The sequence below is a fragment of the Oryctolagus cuniculus genome, chromosome 2, assembly GCF_964237555.1.
Source record: "Oryctolagus cuniculus chromosome 2, mOryCun1.1, whole genome shotgun sequence".
NCBI lineage: Eukaryota > Metazoa > Chordata > Mammalia > Lagomorpha > Leporidae > Oryctolagus > Oryctolagus cuniculus.
Window position 1 is genome coordinate 90,274,676 of NC_091433.1, and position 26,620 is coordinate 90,301,295.

General features: G+C 42.0%; 1 protein-coding gene across 1 annotated transcript in view; it reads left to right on the forward strand.

Moving 5' to 3' along the window:
* LOC100358989 (A disintegrin and metallopeptidase domain 3) overlaps nucleotides 1-26,072 on the forward strand; it is a 102,276-nt gene extending 76,204 nt beyond the window's left edge. The window contains exons 17-21 of the mRNA XM_017350395.3: nucleotides 5,228-5,314; nucleotides 7,853-7,967; nucleotides 22,746-22,911; nucleotides 25,312-25,362; nucleotides 25,910-26,072. Of these exons, the coding sequence (XP_017205884.1) occupies nucleotides 5,228-5,314; nucleotides 7,853-7,967; nucleotides 22,746-22,911; nucleotides 25,312-25,362; nucleotides 25,910-25,916 (426 nt within the window). The 3' untranslated portion in view covers nucleotides 25,917-26,072. The remainder of the gene's footprint in view (nucleotides 1-5,227; nucleotides 5,315-7,852; nucleotides 7,968-22,745; nucleotides 22,912-25,311; nucleotides 25,363-25,909) is intronic.
* Nucleotides 26,073-26,620: the final 548 nt, after the last annotated feature.

Here is a 26,620-nt window from a genome sequence, read left to right on the forward strand (position 1 = left end):
CTGGCCCAATGTTGAATTATTTTTGCAAGCTTCATCAGAGAACTTTCTGATAACTGACTAGCAGGTGCATCACAATAGTTTAGTTATATATTTTTAAGATGCTGAAGGAAATTAAACTGGAGACTGAGTCTAAAAAACATCCCAGAGCAGAAAACAAAAACCAACACACAAGCCAACAAAAACACAGTAAGATCACAAAGGGGACCTTAACTTTACTGGATTAGCAAAAGCAAGTAGAGTGTAATCTGAAATGTTTATTGAAACTTCCTATTCTAAAGGAAAACCAGGATTTATGCTCAATGAGAAGCAGCCAGCTAACTTGTAGGGGGCTTTCCAATGGTATAGAGCAAATAGCAAAACTCTGGTACCTTTTTATAAAGCCTGATAGGTGGGGCTGGAATTAACCCACCTGTGAGGCAGGAATTAACCCACCAACAGTGACGCTGTAATCTCATCAAAGTATTAGAGCTCCCTGCTAAGAGACCTGGGGAAGCAGCAGAGGATGGTCCCAGTACTTGGGCTCCTGCACCCATGTGGGAAATTCCTGTGGGGCTGGGGCCATTTGGGGAGTGAAACAGAGGATAGAACATATCTCTGTCTTTCCCTCTTTTTTTTTTTTTGACAGGCAGAGTGGACAGTGAGAGAGAGAGAAAGAGAGAGAGACAGAGAGAAAGGTCTTCCTTTGCCATTGGTTCACCCTCCAATGGCCACTGCAGCCTGCGCATCGCGCTGATCTGAAGCCAGGAGCCAGGTGCTTCTCCTGGTCTCCCATGGGGTGCAGGGCCCAAGCACTTGGGCCATCCTCCATTGCACTCCCAGGCCATAGCAGAGAGCTTGCCTGGAAGAGGGGCAACCAGGACAGAATCCGGCACCCCGACCGGGACTAGAACCCGGTGTGCCGGTGCCGCAGGCAGAGGATCAGCCTATTGAGCCGCAGCGCCGGCCTCCCTCTTTCTGTCACTCTGCCCTTCAAATAAATAAATACTTTTTAGAAAAACCCAACAAATAAAGAAGAAAAATTACAATGTAATAATCCTAATTAATAGAAGTGAAAATCAAATTTAAAAAAGCAGTAAAAATAAAAACCAGATTGCTAGCTATTTCTTCTGTTTCACTTGTCTGTGTCTGCTGAGATTCATAGTGGCAACCTTTTACCTCCAAGCAGGGACTCCCCTAAGCATTTCCAGTGTGTCCTACCTGATGCTGGTGAGTTTGTAGTTTTTGCCTGTCATGGAAAATCTTTATTTCTCCACAATCCTTGCTGGGATTGTTATTCAGGTTTTTTGTCCCACCACCCCTGCCGGAGACCAGCTCCAGCCAGTCCAGGGGCCCCAAGGTGTGAGAGGTGTCGGCGCTCGAAGAAATGAGAGACACTCACAGCAAGGCGCATGGCATGGCTCTGGTTCTCAGGCACCAGACTTTATTTTTATATCATAAGTCACATAATGATTCTCTTTTCTCATAATAACAAGTCTGTTGTCCATTTTTTTCTAATTACAATTTCTTTGATTTTCAAGGGCACATTCAGAGCATGGGTTACAATCACAGACAGGTGTGAGAAACGGGCTGCCCACACAAGCCAAAGCCTGGAGTGCTGCTGAGCTATGCAGAAATTGGCTACACAAGCTAGAAGAGTACCTTCCTAATCTAATCTTTACCAGAAGGCCCAAGTTCAAAGCAGGCCCTTTTTAAAATGTATCCCCTCTCTGCAGTTCTTTCTGTAATTCTTTAATTTCTTTATTGCACTTATTTAAGGTTCTCTGAGATCTACTCCACAGTTTGGCATCCTAACCATTGCTGTATTTGTAGCACATATTGAATTAAAGCTTTAATGACATTTACCTTTGTTCTAGTGGGAAGTATACACCAAGGAGCCTGTTGCCTTTTAATTCTTTTCCACAAGCAGCTCAACCTTGCATAAAGCATCACCCCTTCTCCCACACTAACATTCTGCTTGATTAAAATTCTACAAAGTGATGGACATTTTGGGGATTATGAGACTAAGCGCTCTTCCCTACAATTAGGAATGCAGCAATCAGTAGCAGGACCACCAGGAAGCTCTGGCTTTCTTATGCAGAGTGCAGTTCCAACAAACCTAAAACCACCCAGAGGACCTCAGCTGTCCTGCTCAGGCCTTGCTGAGACAGACCTGCTGTGTCCTTGTCAGCCAGCAGAAGTTGCCTTGGCCTCGCCACACCCACCCCCTAGGATTTTAAATATTTTACCCCTTTCTCTCCTGCCCTGCAATGCTTTCTGTTAAGAAGTTTACCATTACTCTATTGATGATTCCCTCATCAATGACATTGAAGCTTTTGCTGTTGTTAAAATTCTATTTTTTTTTCCTTGTATTTTTGACTGGGTGACAGCTGTGAGCCTCTGGGAGGATATGTTTTTGGTGGAACCTATTAGTCGTTCTGGGGACTTCCTGGACTTGGATGTGTGTACATTTCCCAAGATTTAGAATGTTCTAGTCAACTGTGTATGCTTTTTTCTGTCTTTTTCCCTCTTTTTTTGCTTCCTTTGTATAGAGTAGATGTTTGCTCACTTAAACATATCTTGTAATTCTTGAAGGTTTTCTTTCTTTCTAATTTTTCTTCTTTTATTTATTTTTTTGCCTTGGTTATTTCAGAAAATCTGTGTTAGAGCTCAGAAAATGTTTTCTACTTCTTGATCAATTGTACTAATGAGGCTGTTAACTATATTTTAATTTGTATTTATTGATTTCTTTAGCTGCAGTATTTCCAATGCATTCTGTTTTCTGATCTCTGTCTCTTTGCTGAAACTCTAATTTATATAATGCATTGTATTCCCACACCCACCACATTGTCTACCATCAATCAATCTCTTATATCTCATTACATAAAAATCATCCCTTTGAGTTCTTTGCTGGGCACTTTGTCCATTTCGAGTTCTATTGGGGACTTTTGTTTCCAAGTTATTTTATTTTTAGAAGCATTATGTTATCTTCTCTTTACATGTTTTTATGTGTCCTTAGGTTGGTTTTTGTGCATTTCCCAGTCAGTTATTGCCAGCGATTTATAAGGTGGTCTCATCATTAAAATAAAAAAAATAAAAAATAAAAAAAACTTTGCCGGGATTGTCCTATGCTGTTGACTGGAGGGACTCAGTTGGTTTTGCTCTGAAGTGGATGATTCTGTGTGGTGTCCACGTAGCTGCATTCAGTATTGGTGATGTCTAAGCCTCAGTGACTGTGGGTTTACTCTCCCTGCTGGCATGTCACTCCTTTAGGTGCAGGGGGGTTTGCTGGTAGCTCAGTCTGCAGAACACTGGGCTGTGAGTGTGTGTGCCCATCAGTTTCTATGGGTAGCAAGAGGGCAAGGCCATCCCACTGGACCTAGGTGAGTGTGGCATAGTGGGCCTGGTGGCAGAGTTAGGTACTGGCCAGTGTCCATGGCTGCCTTGGTAACTTCACATGGCCTCTGAGTGCAACCCGCTATGGGAGGCCTGTCCAGCTTTGTGTGTGTGTGTGTGTGTGTGTGTGTGAGGGGTGCAAAAGTGAGTGAGCGAAGTTGAGCCTCTGCTTCTCGGGTCTCAATGAGCTCAGCTTTGGAGAACTGCTGGCTTAACCGCTTCTTTGGACCATGGGCTGTGGGGCATGGAGAGTTAGTGGCTTTCCTCTTGGCTGCTTCCTAGATTTCAGGTTGCAAGAACTCTGCCATTCAGCTGCTTCCAGGGCAGAAGGGGAGTGGGGGCGAAGGGTGGTGCCCCTATTTTAACACGTCCTCTGCAGGCTGAATCACACAGGCTATACCACCCAGCTTGTTACCCTGAGGCCATGGTGGGTGAGCAGGTCCTACTGGACAGTTCACCTGAGTGGATCAGCAGTACTTCTGGGAGCAGCTGCTTCTCTGGGCCTAGTTGGTGGGGTGTCGAGATGGTCAGTCCCCAGCCTGTGCAGTCTTTCCCCTTGCTGCACTGCCCAAGTTGGAGGTGGGTAGGTGAAGTTGGTCCCTGGGCCAGAGGCTCATTCTTCAGGTACTGAGCTGGGAGTAGGGAACACGGGGTTCTGCCCAACACTGATCTTCACTGTGGTGGGCCTGGTACTGGGTCTGTATTTAATTCTCTCTCCCTCCATGTTTTGCTGCTTGGAGTTGGTAGAGAGGTGATGTGGACAACTCTTTTTTTCCTGCCTGCTTCAACACATCCTTTTTTATTGCTATACTAATTCCAGCCAGTATGGACTCTCACCTGACTTCCTTAGCTGTTATGAGGAAGAACGGTACATGAACAGCTGTTCAGATTGGTATCCTCTTTGAGAGGCAACTGATGGGGCATGGTACTAAGCTACCATCTCTCTCTTATCTTTTTAACCCAAACCATTTGTCATGTTTGGAATATTCCATCAGATACCTAGAGGAAAGCCAGCATGTCATGTTGGAGGCTGCCTGAAAGCAATTCAAATTCAAATTAATTCAAATTAATCTGGATAAAGGAATGTTAACATGCAATATAGAGTCTAAATTATAAATCACAGTGTGATTCTAATTAATTAATAGAATTGTAGCTTGTGTTTAATGAACATTTGCTATTTACCAGGTATTGTTTTTGTTCAATCCTGTTAACCTGTGAGATAGGTTTAGTTACCATGGCAAATTCAAAGATACATGAACGGATGTACAGAGTGACTCAATAATTTGTTGAAGATAACAGCTCTGAAAGACAAGTGAGATTTTCATTAAAGAAACAGAAGATTAAATAGCTGCAGGTAGCACTCATCTCTCAGATGGGTGAGCACAGCAGCCTCTCCATTTAAAAATGGCTTTGTCAATAACACGTGGCCCAAGGGTTAAGACGCCAATTTAATTACCATCAAGTATGTAATGAGGATGAAAATCTCTACTCAGGCTCTATACAGTTATATAATATAAAAATGCATAGAAATTGCTCATGTAAATTCTAATCATTACCAATTATTTGTTGGCTACATTTGTTCTCATACCAACTCATAGCATTAAATCTGTGCTTCTACTCCCTGAAGGAAAACCATAGTATCTCATATGCAACATTTAGTGTTTTATAAAATCATGGTATACAATTTTGCTACCAATATTAATTCTGAGTTAGTTTCTTTTTACTGAGTGGATGACATGAATTCCAGATTGTTGTGTGTATCACCCCTGTACATACTGCTCATATTAATTATGATTTTCCACTTTTAAAGTTTTGCTGCTTTTGGTTTCTTTAACATTTTTATCATGCTTTGTAGATTTGTCTCAATGGAGAATGCAAAATATTAAATGCTTATGCTGAAAAACCCAACTGTGACTCACAAACACTTTGTCAGGGGCATGGGGTATGTAACATTTACTCTCTTTTTAATATAGTGATTTTAATCTGTGTCAGTCACATTTTTCAGGATAACATTTAAAATTATTTAATGTGGAAATTCCTTTTGGAAAATTGCAATTAAATGAAGAAGGCAGATTGCATTGTTTCTACGTGTGCATATCATCTATGCATATATCAGATTGTTATTGACTTGCATGAGCTAATCTTGCACTTGTGTATAAAAATTTAACATAAGGCGTAATTAAAGTGTCAGAGAACTGTTTCTAGGTTTTAGAAATGAAATTATTAAAGATTATACTCGCACCGTGCATTTAATCATACATGTACATGTTCATCATTGCATGTTTACTTATAGATTTATAACAACTTACAACAGTGTTTTCTTACTGTGCATGTTGCATATCATATAATATTTATAGAGGATCAGAGTTCCCTGCCCATTCAGATCTGCTTAGTCTTTTGATACCTTCAACTTATTTCCCTGTATGGATCTTCTATGCTATTTTTGAAAAGTTATTTATTGATGGCCTTTGAAATGTTATGTTTTAACTTCACTTTTACCTAGAGTAGTACAACAGAAAATGGTATGCATACACCTTGGCACATCTATCTGATTTATTAATTTATTAGCAATAAAATCTATCTGACCAAATGTATGTACCATTTAAATTGTCTCAGAGAGTACATTGTCTTTCAGAAACATTATTTCAGCTTTTACTCCCACCCATCATAGTAAAAAAAAAAAATTGAATTTCCTCAAATTCTGTCCGGGCAGACTAGTTTTTCCATCTCTTAAACCTTTTCTAAGATGCTCAATACATTATTGATTTATTAGCAGTAACTGAACTACAGTTCTGAAGCATGCGTGTTCATATTTGCTGCTTGCTTCTCCATTTGTGTATCGGTCACTCAGTGATCCCCTGGGTGATGGAGACTTTGTAGATTCTGTAAGAATTTGGACGCGTGCTTGAACATTGTACCCAGTGACTTCTACTACAGAGATATTTCATGCTTTCTATAGTGAAGCAAGAGGAAGTGAGCTATCTGCATGTCTTGCTTCAGCATTTTCCTGCACATAGCTTATATGCCCTGCTATTTTTAGTTTATTTCTGTTTCTTTCCTCGCTTGTTCAGTTTTCATGTGAACTTATGTCTGGGTTCTGTTCTGCCACTTTTTATATTCATCCACTGATCACATTGATAGATATTTTCTAACCTTCCACATATGTTGGTTATGAATATCCGATTAATACATTTCTTTCTTCCTTTAGTTTTTTTTTTTTTTTGGTCTCCCGATGTATCATAAAAATTGATTATCATCATGGTTATTTTATATTATTGAATTTTCATTTATTTAGTTGAGATTGAGGGAGAGAATCAGAGACAAAGTAAAATAGACCCATTCATTGAGTCACCCCTCACATGCCCACATCTGCTAGGGCTGCGCCACGCTGGAGCTGCAATCCGGAAATTCAACCAGGTCTCCCACACCGGTGGCTGGAACCCAGCTACAGGGGCCCCGGATGCTCTGTCAGTGCTTGCATTAGCAGGAAGCTGGGCTCAGGAGCTGTGTGGATCCCAGACACTCAGATGTCAGACGCAAATGTCCCAACCAGTGTAGTAACCATAAGGCCAAACAACTGCCCCTTGTTATTTTTTTTAAATCGAACACAATTCATAACAATTTTTACCTCTGTCTTATTCTTTCTAGTTTCATAATCTCTATACCTAGAAAACATGAGACATTTCAATTATTTGAAGAATGCTGTCCACTTTTATGTATTTTTTTTTTGACAGGCAGAGTGGACAGTGAGAGAGAGACAGAGAGAAAGGTCTTCCTTTTGCCGTTGGTTCACCCTCCAATGGCTGCCGCGGCCGGTGCGCTGCGGCCGGCGCACCGCACTGATCCGATCGCAGGAGCCAGGTACTTATCCTGGTCTCCAATGGGGTGCAGGGCCCAAGCACTTGGGCCATCCTCCACTGCCCTCCCTGGCCACAGCAGAGAGCTGCCTGGAAGAGGGGCAACCGGGACAGAATCCGGCACCCCGACCGGGACTAGAACCCAGTGTGCCGGCGCCGCAAGGCGGAGGATTAGCCTAGTGAGCCACGGCGCTGGCCCACTTTTATGTATTTTTTAACCTAGAAACATTTTTATTTAAGGTATACAAACTGCATACATTTTATATATACAAATTTAGGAACGTAGTGGTACTTCTCATCCTACCCTCCCTCCCGCCCACACTCCCACCCTTCTTCCTCCTTCCTCTCCTATTCCCATTCTTATTTTTTTACAAAGATCTATTTTCACTATGTCTGCTTTTATTTGGAAGTGCAAGAGACATGAAAACTCCTCTGTGAAAAGATTTTGCATTCACATTTGTGCTATTTACCTGTCATTTGAAAAATATTTTCCACATGAAGTTAAAAATTACTTATAATAAATTACAATATTTGAATGATTTACATGGTCAAACAAGTGCACGTATGAATTTAATTGTATGTCGACTGTATGAATGTTCTTACTGCATCCGATTTTGGCATAGGTTTGCAACGAACGACTTAATTGTCACTGTGATGCTGGATACTCCCCTCCTAGATGTGACGAAACAGCATTTTCACCAGGCGGAAGTGTGGATGACGGGTTTTGGCTGCCTACAAGTAAGTCTCACGGAGCAGCACAGTCCTCATGCTCTGCGGAACAGTTCCAGATCTCTGCTGTCCTCATGTGGTGACTCAGCACTTGGTGCAGTGCTGGGGAGAAACCGGAATTTCCATTTCAGTGTAAATTTACATGTCAGTGGTTCCAGGGCTGTGTATTCAGTGCAGCTCTGGATCACATGATCCATGAAAGTTTTGTGTATGTTTTTGTGCTACACCAGAATGAGCTTCTAGAAAAATCTCCCACTCATTTCAAACAGGGTCCTCAAATCGTCTATCTTGATACTGCAAAGTTTTCACACAGCTACAGGTAACTTACAGAGAAAGTGATGGTTTTGTTACGTAGACTGCATGTTCCAAGGGTAACTATTGTGATGTGCTGAGTCCCATCTTTACAATGAACCCTACTATCGAAAGGGAAGAATACTGAAATACTCCATTCCCACAGCAAATAGATAGTGTGCAGCAGCAATTATTTTAAAACTTATTTGGCACAAAGGTATAAATGAACATAGTTATATTCATTTCCGTTATACCAGTTTTTTAACACTGAGAATTGTGTATCCAGATAAATACTTAAGGTATGAATTCAAGTCAAATGGGCCAAGACAATTAAATATCTAATAACTGTATAATTGCATAAATAACATGAGAGCTTGGTGTAAAGGAGTTAAAGGCTAGGAGGTTAAGAATAAAAGATATTTCAAGAAGGTTGTTAGAATGTTTTTCCTTGCCCCCACAAATACCCTGAAAATTAAAAAAATTCAGTGAATTGAAGGAAAAATAGTTGAAATATATATACACATCAATTCAAAGAGTACATTTATATACATAGTTAATTTTGTGTATTGTAATTGCATTTTCTAATCATTAATGTCTGCCTTAATCTCTGTTAATTTCTGCTTTTAAGTCTATTTTATTTTACTATCTGGTTTCTGGAGAAGTATTTTTATTCTCACAGTTTTTAACTGCTTGTAGTTTATCATATGATGAACACTGTAACATCCTGGTTTGCATTCCTTATATGTTTACAATTATAAAGATCCAGATGCATAAAAATATTTGATATGATATATCTTAATGTTTGTTAATTTACAAATATTATTTATATGCATTGTTGTTTCCTTGTAATAATTAAACGTGCAGCTTTTCTAGCTATTCCTGCAGAAGAACCAATTTGGGAAGTGACTCCTCTTCATCTCAGAAGCTCAGTGTCATTATTTAAAAATTCTGCTTTTGATAATGCTGGAATTTATCAGTAAGATATTTTTCTTTGCAGGAAAAAAATTTTAAAAATACTAGGCTTCTTTACAGACATAGTACTAATGAAAATTTTTATTCGTTTGTCAACTATAGGATATTGTACTTTGAAAAGAATGTGTTCATTTTTCTCCAAATTGATAATTTTTTTGCTTATAAAGTTTTCAAAATGTTCTGATCTTGTCTGTATAAATGATACTGATGGCTTTTGGTCAATGTGTAATATCGATACTTTGTTCTTCTTTCCCTCCTCCGTTCCCTGCAACCCACACATGTATGTATTTCATTTTTGATAAGAATGTAGGAACTTCATGTATCTTGTGAAAGAAGCAATTTTCGACACAGATGACTTTATTTCATTAATTTTGACAACTTATATTTCATCCTTTTTCTTTTAACTTACTTTTTCATTTCCTCAACATTCTTTGATTTTCTTTGTGTGTTCCTTCTTAGGCATTAAATATTTTTTGTGTTATTTACATACAATATACACTTACACTTTAAATGCTAGGGTACTTCAAAAAGTTCATGGAAAATAGAATTAAGATGTAAGTTTATCTTGGACAAAATTTTTTTTTTAAATCCTCATAGGGAGTTTTCATAAGAGGCACTTTTCGAAGAACTCATATCCTTCACACGTGGTATTGAACACTGGATTTTGACATTTAGCTCATTTTAAAATATTCATTTGACATACTAATTTTACATATTTCTGGATAAAATGAATTGTTTCCATATATTTATACTTTGTACAAGAATCAAATTAGAGTAAAGCGTGTCACATCAAGTCCTTATCATTTCTTTGCGGTGAGTACATTCAAAATCCTCTCTCCCAGCTACTTTGCAATGCGATCCTTTGTTGTGAGCTGTAGTCACGCTGAGGCGCACTAGAACACCAGAATCTTCCTCCAGGCTGTCAGTAAGCTCACACCCACGGAGGGGACTCCCCTGGCTCCCCTTCCCTTCCCCCACCCATCTCTTCATTTTTATTTTTATTTTTTTTGACAGGCAGAGTGGACAGTGAGAGAGAGACAGAGAGAAAGGTCTTCCTTTGCCGTTGGTTCACCCTCCAATGGCCGCCATGCTGATCCGATGGCAGGAGCCAGGTACTTCTGGTCTCCAATGCAGGTGCAGGGCCCAAGCACTTGGGCCATCCTCCATTGCACTCCCGGGCCACAGCAGAGAGCTGGCCTGGAAGAGGGGCAACCGGGATAGAATCCGGCGCCCTGACCAGGAGTAGAACCTGGTGTGCCGGCGCTGCAAGGCGGAGGATTAGCCTAGAGAGCCATGGTGCCGGCCCCCCACCCATCTCTTTTGCCTCTGGAAGACACTGGACTATTTTCAATTTTGAGATCCACCCCTACTCAGCTTGAGAAAGTCAGAGCAGTCCTCGTCCTGACCACTCCCCTACTTCCTTCCCACCTCCAGAGACCCATCCCACCTCGTGAGAGGTCCACTCAGGACCTCTCTCTCTCTCTAGACACTTGGCAAATCAGCTTACAAAACAAGATAAGGGAAAGGCCTCTAAGGCTCCTGAAAAGCCCTTGGTGCTGAGTTCCTAGGGCAACCAGCTAAAAGCCCAGCTCATTCCCAAGAAGAGACTGTTGCCACCACCTAGCTTCAATAAAGCAAGCTGTCTCTGCTGAGGTCAGTCTCCATCTCTTTCGTCTGTCTCCTTTTGAGGGGGCTATGAAAGGCCAGAACCGCGAGGTATTTAAACCTAACCATATGCTTGCATCCGTGTCATGAATATCACTTAAGCATGGTGAATGATCTTTTTTGATGTACTTCTTATTTTAGTTCATTAATACTTTGTTGAGGAGTGTTGCCTTTATTTTCATCAGGACTATTTGCCTGTAGTTTTCTTTGTTGTTGTTTCTTTCTCCGATTTTGTATTGGGATAATTCTTGGCCTACAGAAGTTTTCAAGTATGCCTTATTTTTTTTTTTTTTGATTTTTTGAAATAGTTTGAGAATAAAGAGCATTAGTTCTTCCTTAACTATTTGGCATAATTTGTCAATGAAACCAACTCTTCCTAGCTTTTCTCTTATGGAAGTCTTCTTATGAACTCAATCTCCTCCTTATATATTGGAGAGTTCATTCATATTTTGTATTTAATTATAGTTTAATGCTGGTAAGTTGTATGGGTGTCCAGGAATTTAGCCATTTCATCTAGATTATAAAACTTGTTGCCATACTTTTATTGTGTTAGGATACTTTTTCCACTGTCACAAAATTGTGATGTCTCTTTCATTTGTAATTTTTATTTATTTCAGTCTTCTTTCATTTTTTCTTTGTGTAAATAATGTTCTGCCCATTTTATATATCCATCAAAATTTCAAATTATTGCCTTATGCTTTTGTGTTTCATGTTTCTGTTTCTGCTGTTATCTTTTTCATTACTTTTCTTGTATTTTTTATTCATTTCAATCTTGCTTTCCTAGTTCCTTGATTTAAATGTAGCATTTTCATTCTTTCTGTTGACACAGGAGTTCACTGGAGTTCATTGGCATGAACTTCCCTTAGAATTGCTTTTGCATTCCTTAAGTTTCAGTACACTGTGTTTTCATTGTCATGTGCATCAATACGTTTAGTTTCCTTGTTTTTTTAAAGATTTATTAATTTATTTGAAAGGCAGAGTTACAGAGTGATTTAGAGGCAGAGAGAGAGAGAGAGAGAGAGAGAGAGAGAGAGAGAAGGAGAGAGAGAGAATGAACAAGTAAGAGAGAGAACTTCCATTGGTTGGTTCATTTTCCAAATGGCTGCAATGCCCAGAGCTGGGCCAGTCCAAAGCCAGGAGCCAGGAGCTTCTTCCAGGTCTCACACATGGATTCAGGAGCCCAAGCATTTGGACCATCTTCCACTGCTTTCCCAGGATATTAGCAGAGAGCTGGATCGGAAGTGGAGCGGCCAGGACTCCAACTGATGCCCATAAGGGATGCCAGCAAAGCAGGTGGTGTCTTTAATTGCTAGTCACAGCACCAGACCCAGTTTCTTATTATTTTTTTCTGGATAGTTGATTCTTTTAATTTCTATGCCTTTGTAAAGTTTGTAAAGTTTTCAAAGTTAACCTTCTTAACTGACTTGTGGGTTTGTACCATTGTGTTTAGGAAGTATTTTTGAAATTATTTTTATCTCCATATATATTTTCAGCCTCATTTTGTGGACTAGCATATGATCAATCCTGGTAGATGTTACTTGTGCCCTAGAACAGAAAATGTATCCTGCAGCTGTTGCGTTCTATGGTCTGTATATCCTTGTTAGGTCCATTAGGTCAAAAGGATAGTTTAGAGTTGATGTTTGTCAGTTAAGTCTCTGTTTGGGTAATTGTCGCTCCCCGTCTTCGTGGAGGAGCAACACAGGACCCTGCGCTGTTCTTTCGTCTGCTCGGCCCTCCCCGGGTTTGCTGCTGGTTCTTCCCGGGTTGGCTACTATCCCTTCCACCTCCGTGGAAGGGCAGTTCCCCCTGGCCACATTCCCCACTTCCGCAGGGGAGCGGCACACCGCCGGCCGGCTCTCTTCGGGGGCTGCACAGGTTCCCTTAGATGTTCCCCTTAGATGTTCCTGGTGCATGCCGTCTCTCTCCTCCTTTATAGTCCTCCTCCGCCAATCCTAACTCGGCTGCCCACACGCCGAGTACGCTGCTCTCCTCCAATCAATAGCAAGTCCTACAGTTTATTAGTTGAACTGGAGGCAGCTGTGCGGAAGCTGTTTACCCCTCTCCCAGCGCCATATTGTGGGAGAGCAGATGCATAGAATAAGTCTTAATTCCAGTAACTCAGTCTAGTCCGGTTGCTCCCCACAGATCCCCCTTTCTTTTTATTTTTTGGCGTTGATACGCGCCTGTCTTCGGTGTCCCGTGGCACACACTCTGCTCTACTTGCTAGAGTTACCACAGGCTCTTACAAGTCCTATCAATCAGGCAAACCGAATCCGGGTCCTCTCTTCGCCATGTTGTGAGGAGGTTTTTAGGCGCTGATGCGTGCCTGTGTTCGGTGCCCTGCAGCGCATGCTCTGGTCGAGCCTGCAGGGGCTTACAAGCCCTATCAGGCAAACCGAATCCAAGCCTTCTCATTGCCTTTTTGTGGGGAGGCTTTACTGATGTTAATTCGTGCCTGTCTTCGGTGACCTGCGGCGCATAAGCTGCTAGCCGCCGCAGGTGCTCATCGTGCTCATCGCCTCACTTAATCAGGCAGACCGAATCCAAGCTTTCTAATTGCAGTATTGTGGGGAGGCCTTACTGATGTTAATTCGTGCCTGTCTTCGGTGACCTGCAGCGCATAAGCTGCTAGCCGCCCAGGTGCTCATCGCCTCACTTAATCAGGCAGACCTAATCCAAGCTTTCTCATTGCCATGTTGAGGGGAGGCCTTTCTATTTCTCTATTTCTCTATCTCCGGGCATTCCTATTTCTCCCATTTTACTTCTATCTTCCAGCATTCCTATTTCTCTCCTTTTACTTCTAAACTTCTGTTTCTCTTATCCCTGCGGTTTCCCGGCGCCCGCCCGAGGCTGCTTCTCGGCACCTCGCCCCGCGGCAGCTTCACAGCTCTGCGCGGCTTCCCGGCGCCTCGCCCCGCCGGCGCCCGCCCCGCGGCGGCTTCACGGCTCTGCGCGGCTTCCCGGCGCCTCGCCCCGCCGGCGGGTTCCCGGCTCTGCGCGCACGCTCCGCAGTCTCCACGCACTTCGCGCCCGCACCACGGCCTCGCGCCAGCCCCGCGTTCCCTATTTATTCACGCCCCGTGCTCTCTCTGCACGCGGCGGCTTCCGCGAATGTTTCCGCCACCACCGGCATTCAGTCCAAGTTCCCCGGACTAACCTGGCGAATTTCAACCTGGCGGCCCACGTCTCTGCCTCTGGTTCCAGATCTTCGCCTCTTGCTCCCCGGGGTGACTTGAAGAATTCCAAGGTGGCTTATATCTCCGCCTCGGCCTGCACTTGCGGCTTCATCCTCCCTAACATTTTTCTCTACCCGGTATGTTTCCTTAAGTTTTCTTCCAACAATATTCCTCTCATTTCTCCTGGCTACTCCCCACAGTCCATATCCGAGTCCAAGCCTCCTCCAGGTTTCACTTTCGCTTTCAGTCTCCTAGCTTCCCCGCCATAGTCCGCATCCAAGTCTATGAAAGCTTTCACTTTCGCTTTCAATCCTAACTTCTTTCCCACAGTCCATATCCAAGTCTATGCCTAGGCTTTCAATAGCTTCTTCCGGCACCTTTCTCGTCCGGCGTTCCCCTAGGCTCTTCGCTAGTCTCTCTCTCCGGTATTTTCCTGCTTCTTCCCGTTTCTTCCCTCCTAAGTTTCCTATCCGTCCTAGGTTTCCTATCCGAGTCACGGCACCATTATGTCGCTCCCCCTCTTCGTGGAGGAACGACACTAAACCCTGCCTAGGCTTCATATCCGAGTCACGGCACCATTATGTCGCTCCCCCTCTTCGTGGAGGAACGACACAGGACCCTGCGCTGTTCTTTCGTCTGCTCGGCCCTCCCCAGGTTTGCTGCTGGTTCTTCCCGGGTTGGCTACTATCCCTTCCACCTCCGTGGAAGGGCGGTTCCCCCTGGCCGCTTTCCCCACTTCCGCAGGGGAGCGGCACACCGCCGGCCGGCTCTTCTCGGGGGCTGCACAGGTGTTCCCTTAGATGTTCCCCTTAGATGTTCCTGGTGCATGCCGTCTCTCTCCTCCTTTATAGTCCTCTTCCACCAATCCCAACTCTGCTACCCACACGCCAAGTACGCTGCTCTCCTCCAATCAGGAGCAGGTCCTACAGTTCCTTGGTTGAACTGGAGGCAGCTGTGTAGAAGCCTCTTTCTTCTCTCCCAGCGCCATATTGTGGGAGAGCAGATGCATAGAATAAGTCTTAATTCCAGTAACAATATAGTCCGAGTTGCTCCCCACAGTGGGAGAGCAGATGCATAGAATAAGTCTTAATTCCAGTAACAGTATAGTCCGAGTTGCTCCCCACAGGTAATTAATTCATTTTTTTGGAAATGGGATGTTGAACTTCCCTAATCTTACTGGACTGCCATCTAGCTCTCCCTTTATAGCTGATAATATTTGTGGTATGTATTGAGAGCTTTGCTGTTGGTACATGTGTGTACAGTTGTAAGCTCATGTCACCGAATAGACCCAGCATCCACCTACACTTTGTACAGTGTTTGACATAAAAGTCTTTTTTATCTGATACTACTGTGTTAAAAGCACTTGTCTCTTTGTTTCCATTTGCTCAGAACTTATTCTTCTATCCCTCCATTTTCAGTCTGGTTGTTTCTACAAATCTGGAGTAAGTCGCTCATTTGTTGGCTGCATATTGTTTCATTTTGTCTTTTATTCTTGCACCCAGTCTATATCCTTTTATTGCATATTTTAGTCTGTTAACATTCAAAGTTATTATTGATCAACTATCATGTAAACAACTGTTGTTATTTTGAATCTCCCTTTTCTTTCCCTAATGAATTTTAGAATTTCATATTTTCTCCATGATAGCTACCTTTGTTTCTGTGCATATGGTAGATCAGGTGTCTCTATGTCCATTTATATCACCAACTTTCCTGATAATTACTTTCTCTTGGATATGTGATGTGGTGTGTTGGCTTGGTAACAAGATTGTCCTTGGACCAACTGGGATGCTATAGTATATCATTTCTTTGGCTGTAGCCAATACTTGAAAAGACAGTGAGTGAATCAGAGTTTCCAGTGGTCACTGGAAGGCATTCTAGACCATTGCGGTGCACACCGTAATGAACTGGAGGCATGCCCACTGTGAGGCTGCTGTGATATGGAAGCACCTGGATCAGGTTGGAACCACTGGGACATGCTTTTTGCCAGAAGAATTGTCTACACTGGCAGCTCCAGCTCCAAGGTTTTGTTCTGTTTTTCTAACGGCACTCACCCTCAGTTCTGAGAGCAGGTCACTGGCCTTGGGTCAGGGAGAGGAATCCCAGAAGTGGTACAAACACAGCTGCTTGCAGGGGTAAGTGGTAGGGGTATCACAGCACTCTGCAACTACTACCTGCTCTCAATCCCCAATGACGCCATTGTAAAAGCAGAAAGAGGTGGGTGAAATAACAGCCCTCACTCTCTGCACCTGTTCTCAGTCCCTGGCCGGGGCAGCTGAGAATCAGCAGCCAAGGCAGAAGGGATGGCCCAGGCTGTAGCTCTCCTGGGCACCCAATCTCATTCTTCAGCAGAGGCCAGAGACAGCATCTCAGAAAGCTTTTTTATTATTCTTCCCAATAATATAATCCCTGCATTTTCACAGCCCTGTGAGGAACAGTGGTTTTTCTACTCACTATTTATTGTAGTCTTGTTTATTGGAGGGTAAGCTCATGATTATAAAGTATACTGAAAGTATGTCATTACAAATTAAAAGAAAAATATAAAGAAGGTGGAGGGAGAGTGGAAAAATTGAGGGAGGTAGGAAGGGTATGATGGGAAGTATAATTACTTTTTTTTTTTTTTTGACAGGCAGAGTGAACAGTGAGAGAGAGAGACAAAGAGAAAGGTCTTCCTTTGCCGTTGGTTCACCCTCCAATGGCCACCGCGGCCATTGCGCGGCGGCCGGCACACCGCGCTGATCCAATGGCAGAAGCCAGGTACTTATCCTGGTCTCCCATGGGGTGCAGGGCCCAAGCACTTGGGCCATCCTCCATTGCACTCCCGGGCCACAGCAGAGAGCTGGCCTGGAAGAGGGGCAACCAGGACAGAATCCGGTGCCCCGACTGGGACTAGAACCCGGTGTGCTGGCGCCACAGGCAGAGGATTAGTCTAGTGAGCCACGGAGCCGGCCTCATTATGTTTTAAAAACTGTATAAACGAAATACAAGAGATTTGTTCCCTTTATGGAGATTTAAAAAATAATAAAACTATTTTAATAAATGATTTATTTATTTATTTAAAAAGCAGTTACAAGGTGTGTGGGTAGAGGGACACTGAGAGCAAGGTTGAGAGAGAGAGAGACAAAGAGTTATCTTCCATCCACTGGTTCACTCCCCAAATGACCTCAGCAGCAGGGACTGACCAAAACCAGGAGCCTGAAACTCCATCCATGTAGGTGTTCGGGGCTCAAGCTCTTTGGGCACCTTCAGCTGCCCTCTCAGGTACGATGGCAGGGAACAGGATCAGAAACAGGGCAGCTGAGACTCAAACTGGTACCTATTTGAGGTGCAGACAACTCAGGCTGTAACTTTCCCTCTGCAAAACAATGCCCATTTCCTTTTTAATTCTTAATTTATGTTAAACACTTTAGGCTTCAGAATAATGTATGCACGGTGCATTCAGTCTGTGGAATAGAGTTCCATAGCTACTCGACATAGACAGGCTCTCATTCCTACCACAATGATCCTGACAAGGAATACACCTGTCAACCCAGTCATCCCTCTGCATGCTTTTCTGTAGTTGTCTCTCACAACCCCGCCAACAGATCACCTGCTGCCTGTCCCTCTAGATTTACTTTTTCTAGAGTTTCATGTATAACACGTGTGTATTTGAGGTTCATCCATGTTATAATGGGTTTCAACCCTTGAACTTTATTTGATGCTGAAAGCCTTCCATTGAAAAGACCTATAGTTTGCTTATCCAGTCATCTATTGACAGATATTTGAACCGTTTCCAGGATTTGGTAATTGTGGGGAGCAACTCAGACTAGACTGTTACTCGAATTAAGACTTATTCTATGCATCTGCTCTCCCACAATACGGTGCTGGGAGAGGAGGAAACAGCTTCTACACAGCTGCCTCCAGTTCAACCAATAAACAGCAGGACCTGCTCCTGATTGGAGGAGAGCAGTGTACTCGGCGTGTGGGTAGCAGAGTTGGGATTGGTGGAAGAGGACTATAAAGGAGGAGAGAGACAACATGCACCAGGAACATCTATCTGAAGGAACACCTGTGCAGCCCCCAAGAGAGCCGGCCGGCGGTGTGCTGCTCCCCTGCGGAAGTGGGGAAAGTGGCTAGGGGGAACCGCCCTTCCACGGAGGTGGAAGGGTCAGTAGCCAACCGGGAAGAACCAGCAGCAAACCCGGGGAGGGCCGAGCAGACAAAAGAACAGCGCAGGGTCCTGTGTCGTTCCTCCATGAAGAGGGGGAGCGACAGGAAATTGTGAAAAAAAAAAAAATCTACTGTAAACAGGTACACAGGCTTTTGTGTATAAATAAGTTTTTTTTGGGTTATTTCGTGGCTAAGTCACAAATAGATTGCTGGGCTACATCATAAATGGATTTTTAATTTTACAGGTAAAAGCTAAAAATTTTTCCAAACTGTCTTTCCATTATGACAGTTTCACTGCACAACCAATCCACACTTTTACCACCATACAATATTATCTAGTTTTTGTTTTGTCTTGCCTGATCTTTATTGCCAAGTTTTGGAGTTCTGTTTATAGCCTACTGGCTTTAAATTAATATTTTATATCAGAGTAATTAGATTTACAAAGTGTTACAAAGTCCTCCTGAGGGAAATACCCTGTTACCTCCACCCAGCATCCATCAGTGGCAACATGTTATAAGTCTGTTCTACAATATCCAACTGGGAAATTGGGACTGGAAAAATACACAGATCCAAATCAGATTTCACCAGGATCTATGTGCATATAGGTGTATGAGTTCTATGCAGTTTTGGGGTGTTCAGATTCTTGGAATGCCCACAATTGTGATATAGAACTGTGCCATCACTCCTTGGATCCCTGCTGTTATTCCCTTTGTAAATATATCCATCCTCTCTTCCTTCTTTCCTAACTCCTGGCAACCGCTAAATTGCTCTTCTTCATGTGATTTCATGAATCAGTAATTTGTTTTCTTCTCATACCAAGATTTTTTTTTATGATTTTGAAGAATCTATTTTTTTTTCCTTTTTGGTTAGCGATTTTGCTGTCAATTATATGGACTCTATCACTCCTAGGAGCTGAAGATTTTCTGCTGTTATACTAAAAGGGATAACTTTACGTTTTCCATTTAAGGTTATAACACATTTTGGGTTAATTTTTGTAAGGAGTAGCAGAATCTTATGATAAAAGTTTTTTTTTTCACATTTTATTTATTTATTTTTATTTAAAAGATAGGAGGGAGAAAGAAAGAGGGAGAGAATATTTTTACCACTGCTCACTACCCAAATGCACACAACAGCCAGGGCTGTACCTAGCTGAAGCTGGGAGCCAAGAACTTCCTCTGAAATTCACACATTGGTGCCAAAGATTCGAAGTCCTTAGGCCATCCCCAGCTGCCTGCCAGGGTGCACACTAGTAGGAACCAAGTCTATAGCAGAACCAGGATTCAATCTCAGGCCCACTAATATAGGAGTCAGCCATGACAAGAATATATGACAGTGGTGCCACAAGTCCAAAGTTGAATTTTTGATTCATGAGTATTTGAATATTCTAACACAACATTGAAAGAGTTATTCACTGCCTATTTAATTTTTTTACACTTTTGCTAAAAATTAATTTGCCATGTTTTCTTGACTTCATTTTCTTTGAATATATTCCTAGAGGTGATGTAGCTGGATGCTATGATAGTTCTATTTTTAGTTTTTTGAGGAATTTGTGTTCTGTTTTCCATAATAGTGCTAATTTGCATTTCCAGCAACAGTGTATTAAGGAACCCTTTCTCCACCATGTACTAGTATTTGTTATTTATTGGCTTTATTTTTTAATTTAATTTAATTTAATTTAATTTAATTTTATTCCTGGAGAAATGATTTATTTAATGAGTACAAATTTCATAAGTACAACATTGGGAATATACTGATTCTTGCCATCGTATCCCCCCTCCCACCCCAACTCCCACCCTACCTCCTCCTCCTCCCATTCCCTGTCCCATTCTCCATTAAGAAAAACAAACAAAAACAAACAAACAAAAAAAAAAAAAAACAAAAAACAAAAAACAAAAAACTGTTCCTTGGCAGGCAGTCAAGACAACAGCTGTTCAAGTCATGGCTTCTCAAAGTGTCAATTTCACTTATACAGGTTTCCTTTTAGGTATTCTGTTAGTTGTCACAGATCAGGGAGAACATATGGTATTTGTCCCTTTGGGACTGGCTTATTTCACTGAATATGATGTTTTCCAGATTCATCCATTTTGTTGCAAATGACCGGATTTTATTTTTTTAATTTCTTTATCTAGTCTTCAGTTGATGGGCATTTGGGTTGATTCCATGTCTTAGCTATTATGAATTGAGCTGTAGTAAACATGGGGTTCCAGATAACTCTTTATTTGCTGATTTCATTACCCTTGGGTAAATTCCCAGGAGTGGGATGGCTAGGTCCTATGGTAGGTCTATATTCAGTTTTCTGAGATGTCTTTCAAACTGATTTCCACAGTGGTTTAACCAGTGTGCATTCCCACCACAGTGGATAAGGGTACCTTTTTCCCCACATCCTCCTCAGCATTTGTTGTTTGTTGATTTCTGTATGAAAGCCATTCTAATTAGGGTGAAGTGAAACCTCACCGTGGTTTTTATTTGCATTTCCTTGACTGCTATTGATCCTGGGCATTTTTTCATGTGTCTGTTGGCCATTTGGATTTCTTGTTTTGAAAAATGTCTGTTTAAGTCCTTGTCCCATTTCTTAACTGGGCTGTTTGTTTTGTTATTGTAGTTTCTTGATTTCTTTATATATTCTGGTTATTAATCTTTTTGTTTTCCCAATGATCCACCGTTCATTCAGAGGTTTGCTGTCTGGTCACCATGCATTTACATAACTTGTAGAGTTTGTTTTGTTGTTTATTTCCAGCTTTATTGTGTTGGGCTGAGAAAACATACATGATATGATTATATTTTTTAGAAAAATTTTAAGATGCTTTATGCCTATTGAATGGTTTGTGCTAGAGAATGCTCCATTGCTGATAGAAAGAATGTATATTCTGCACCTGCGGGACTGAATGTTCTGTAGATATTTACTAGGTCCATTTTGTGTACAGTATAGATTAGCTCTTACTTTGTAGATTTTGGCCTGGCTGACCTGTCCATTGATGAACATGGAATGGTAAAGTGACCTGGACTTACAGTTTCTGCCTCCCTTTCGCTCCATTAACATTCGTTTCCTAAATCTGGGTGCTGTGGAATTCAGCTAGGTGCATGTAAAATAGTCTTGTCTTCAGGCTGAACGCATCTCTTCCTACTCATTACATATTGACCTTCTTTGCCTCTTTTAAGAGTTTTTGCTTTAAGATAAGTTTTTGTATTTTTATTTTTTCTGATATAGGTATAGCTACTCCTGTTCACTTTTGGTTGCCATCTGCATGGAATGTTTTCCATCCTTCCACTTTCAGTACCTCTGTGTGTGTGTGTGTGTGTGTGTTTGTCTGTGTCCTAGTGAAGTGTTTCCTGTGTGAAGCATACACTTAGGTCTTATTTCTTTTAATCCATTCAGCCAGTCTGCATTTTTAAACTGGAGAGTTAAGCTCATTTCCACTCAAGGGTATTATTAATAAAGTAGTGACTTGGTCCTGCCATTTTGCCATACAAATTTATATTGCTTATTTTGAACACCCTTTTTTCTTTTGCTATTGGGTTTCCTACTTTCATATTCTTATGACACAGATGCTGGTTGTTTTTCTCTGTTTCTGCATGTAATACGTCTTTAAGTATCATGTTTAAGGCTGGCAGGATGGTAATAAATTCTTTCTATTGTTGCTTCTGTTGAGCTGTATTTCATTTTCATTTATGAGTGAACGCTTCACTGGGTAAAGTACTCTGGGTTGGTAGTTTTTATCTTTTAGAACATGGACTGTATATCTTTATTCTTTCATGGCCTATATAGGTCTGTGCTGAAAAATCTGCTGTCAATCTAACGGGAGTTCTCTTAAAAATGAGCTGATGCTTTTCTCCTAACTTTTAAGATACTCTCTAAATATTTTATTTTCAAAAGTGTGAATATAATGTGTCATGGTGAGCTTCTTTTCTGATCATATCCCTGTTAGGAATTTGTATATATGTATCTCTGAATCTTTCCCCAAATTGGAAAAGTTGTCTGCTACTATTTAATGGAATAAACTTTCTAAACTATTCTTATTTTGCATTCCATCAGAAATTCCCAAAACTCAAATGTTGGTTAATTTGATGGCATCCCAGAGATCCCAAACACCACTGTTATTCATTTTTATTTTCCTTTTGTAGCTCTTTATTTACTTCTTTTTAATATTTCTCCAGGTTTTTTAAAGTTAAAAACCTAGTTTTAGATAATTTTATATAATGTGTTCTAAACAGTAGTGCATGTAAGGGAATTTGAGAGAATATAATAACATGATAATATTAAAGAAGTACAGACTAAATATGCATAAAGAGATTATAAATAACCTTATGTGACTTATATATTGTTAACAGTAGCTATTGTCATGATATGTGTAAGTGCATTTAATTGACAAAACAGATAATATACTTTGGGCTACTCTCATAGAAGGTTGGGAAGACATGTAAATTAAAATTGAATATTCAGCTGTATTATTTGAAATCCAAATTTTCATGATTCAAATTATTTGTATAAATTGAATATAATTTTTCCAAAAGTTTACCCATGCATTCATTTTCTCAGGTAAAAGCTTATACTTCCCTGAATCCTATCAGGGTGCACCTAAGAAAAATGGCCTTTTGATTAGTTTCTACATTTATCTGCCACTCGTTGTTGTGATTGCTGTCATTGCTCTAAACTGGAATAGAAGGAAGAGATTCTGGCGCAGAGAAGAAACTTTGAGTAGAGGGTAGGTAAACATATTATTTTTAAGTTGAGTTTTAAAATGAATTATGGTAAGAATGTCATTTAGAATATTACAGGTAGGATCCTCAGAAGAATAGGGTGAATTTTTAGAAGAACTGAATAAGAAAGTCCCAGACTTCAGGCACTTGGGTATCCCTCATGTTCACAGGAGCAATTGTGGCGGCTCAGGAAGTCCTTGGGGCCTTTGCAGGAGCAGCCACATTGGCTGAAATTGTTTTAGGAGGTTCTGTTGACTTCCCAGGCAGCACCACTGCCACTGCCCTGACACCCACCTGTGCTCGGGAGGCGAACAGACACAGTCAGGGAAGCAAATGCTGTGATTAAAAAATAGGAGCTGTCACAGAATGAGGGAGAAAATACAGGATATTCTAAACTTTGCTCAGAAGTAATATTGTTCATGTGTTTATAATTAAGCTATTGCACAGGTTTTTATTTTTACTTACCATAACGACCATGCCAATCACAATTTGCTCGGTGCATATTTACGGAAGTATTAACAGAGAAAAGAGAATAAATAAGTGGATCTCATTCTGTGCAAAATTAAAATGGCTGTTTCTCAGGAATGCTGATGGAGGCGAAAGCATGATTAAAATTTCCATTAACACCTCTATTTATGAAATCAGTGAAGACATCAAAAGGCTAGCAATCTATATTTAAATTCAGAGTAGTAGTCTGGATTCTATATAATGATATTTGCATAATCAAATTAGTGTTGATTGACTTAATTGAATGACAGCTGGCGTAGGTCTTCCTGGCGCCCTTTCTTAAGACATCTCAGAAAGCATAACTAGTCGACAAGAGTAATTTAGACCTTTAGAGAAATATCATAATAAGGAATCGTTGGTTACAAATGACAAAATTGGATCCCAAGAGCCCGCAGCATCACAGCCAGGGGCGAGAAACAAAACAGAGCTGAAGGGAAGAGTGGAGGACATGAGCAGCGTGGTCGGAAGCCGAGACCTTCTCTCCATTCCCCAAAGGCTTTAGTCTTGAATCAGCTCATCCTGTTTCTGTCTGGTCCCTCCACGACCGCTCTGCTTACACTGGGTCCCGCACATCTTCCGACCACTTCCGCATGAGTTTTCAAGGAAAGCGCTGACAGCCTGCCCACAGCCACTGCCTTCTCAGTGCATAGTCTCCAGAGACAAAAGTACACAGCCGCACTAGGGCACCTAAACTCAGACCCTGCACGGACTTAGCAGTCCAAGGACAGCGTTCAAACCTGTTCTTATCAACTATAGTCAAGGCGTCCTAGCTGTGTAACAGAAAGCAGGAAGCCGTGACCCTCCCCTTCCAACACTAACTGTGGTGTGTGCAGTGGTGTTCTTTTTTTTTTTTTTTATTTGACAGGTAGAGTTATAGACAGTGAGAGAGAGACAGAGAGACAGAAAGAAAGGTCTTCCTTCTGTTGGTTCACCCCCCAAATGGCTGCCATGGCCCGCATGCTGAGCTGATCTGAAGCCAGGAGCCAGGTGCTTCCTCCTGGTCTCCCATGTGGGTGCAGGGCCCAAGCACTTGGGCCATCCTCCACTGCCCTCCTGGGTGACAGCAGAGAGCTGGCCTGGAAGAGGAGCAACCAGGACTAGAACCCGGCGCCTGTATGGGATGCTGGCACCACAGGCAGAGGATTAACCTAGTGCGCCACGGCGCAGGCCCTCCGCAGTGGTGTTCTAAAACAAGCGTGCAGGTTCTCTAAGCACCATAAAATGTGGCCACATGTAACTGGAAGATTTAGTGGTCCTCATTAAAGCTCTCAATAAGGAGAGTGAGTGGTTAGTCCCAATAATTGTATCTCTAAATAGTTATTTTGCAGAAAAATTATGAGTAGATACACGGTGAGTTGAGAATTTGAAGATGTTTATACACAGGATCTTTCTAACATTTGGGAATTATTATGTTAGATGTAATAATCTTTCCCCACATTAATTTCACACATAATTGATGAATTAGCACAGATTTAACTTTTAATTCTCTAAGGTTTTTTTTAAGATTTATTTATTTATTTAAAAGTCAGAGTTACACACAAACACAGAGAGAGAGGTCTTCCATCCACTGTTTCAGTCACCAATTGGCCGCAACGGCCAGAGCTGTGCCGATCCAAAGCCAGGAGCCAGGAGCTTCTTCTAGATCTCCCATATGGGTGCAGGGGCCCAAGGACTTGGGCCATCTTCTACTGTTTTCCCAGGCTATAGCAGAGAGCTGGATGGGAAGTGGAGCAGCCAGGACTAGAACCGGCGCCCATATGAGATGCCGGCACTTCAGGCCAGGATGTTAACCCGCTGTGCCACAGCATCAGCCCTTATTCTCTAAGTTTTATTGCTATTGCTCCAGATTGCTTTGTTTCCTAATCCTTAAAAGTAAAATGCTTTCTTCGTTTATACAGATCAGTGTCAGAAGACGGTAATAGTAGCAGCCTTCAGTCACAGAGTAAAAGGTAAACCAAAGGCATCAAATTACTGACAAAAACAATATAATCTATGAAGTCCTTTTAGATTATCGGCCCTACCTAATTCACCAAAATTATTATCCAAATATCAATTTTTATTTATTCATTTCATCTAAGTTCTTATTTACTCATTTCCTGTGCTGAAATAAGCACTCATATTTATTTGGGCATATTGAATGTTAACTCGTATCAACCTGAGATTTATTAAGCAACTTTTTTTATGACAAGAAATGAGTTTAAAGAGGTTTTAAAGAGGCCCCATGGGTAATCTTCTTTTATTCATATATTTTAGAGACATTGTATATGAAACACCTGAGTGTTAATTTATAATGCTTCCTTTTCAAACTACTCGTGAAAGAGAAACCATGCTTTACAAATTTCATAGAAATCAAACACAAAATTCAACATAGGCAGTGGGTTTCTGTGTGTGTGTGTGTGTGTGTACCAATCAACTGCTATACCTTTAGTTTAACAGTGGACGACTTTTATTAATGATGAAAATTGAGCATTTCTAATGTCTGTATTTCCCTCACAGCCACTAAGCAAGAACATCAAAAACCATAGACTGGAGAAAGGGTATGACCAAGAAACTCACTGCTAACTACCCTGACTCAAGATGAATAATTATGTCTGTTTCTCCTTTTGGTGTGGCTTCAGGCTTTCACTTTCAGCAACACAAATAAACCCTGTGACTCAAAGTGCACAGGCTGCTGTCTGTGGTTCTGGTGCGGTCACAGACCTTCACCGGGAAGTACGCAGCTTTGCCCTGGAAGCTGCTGCAGCCCCAGCGGGAAACAACGCCTTGTCCACTGCTGCCCGCCCCAGGTGCCCTTGGCCATGGTGACCCTGCACCTCTCCAACAGCTCTCCCAGGCTGTGGAGCATGCAGTGGGAGCGTCACCGGGTCGCGGCATCTCCAGAGCCCCAGATGGTCCTGCCATCTGCTGTATCTACAAGGATGGCCCTAGGTGGGTCCTTGCTCACGGATCTCTGTTCCATCTCCAGGTGGTGCTTCCTGGGCCCCATGTAAACTGAGACCCGAGGTGCTCGCTTGTCTTTGGGGACCCCACACTTGCTGCTCTGTCTTCACTGCAGCTTCCCTGGGTAGGCTTTCCTTGCTGCAGTCTCCCTCTCCCACCCCCTCCTGCTGGGTACCACAGAGCATTGCACCCCGAGTGCAGCCAGGACCTGCAGGGTCTCCGTGCAAAGGCAGAGATTTGGGCACTAGTCAGAGTCCCAGGTACTCC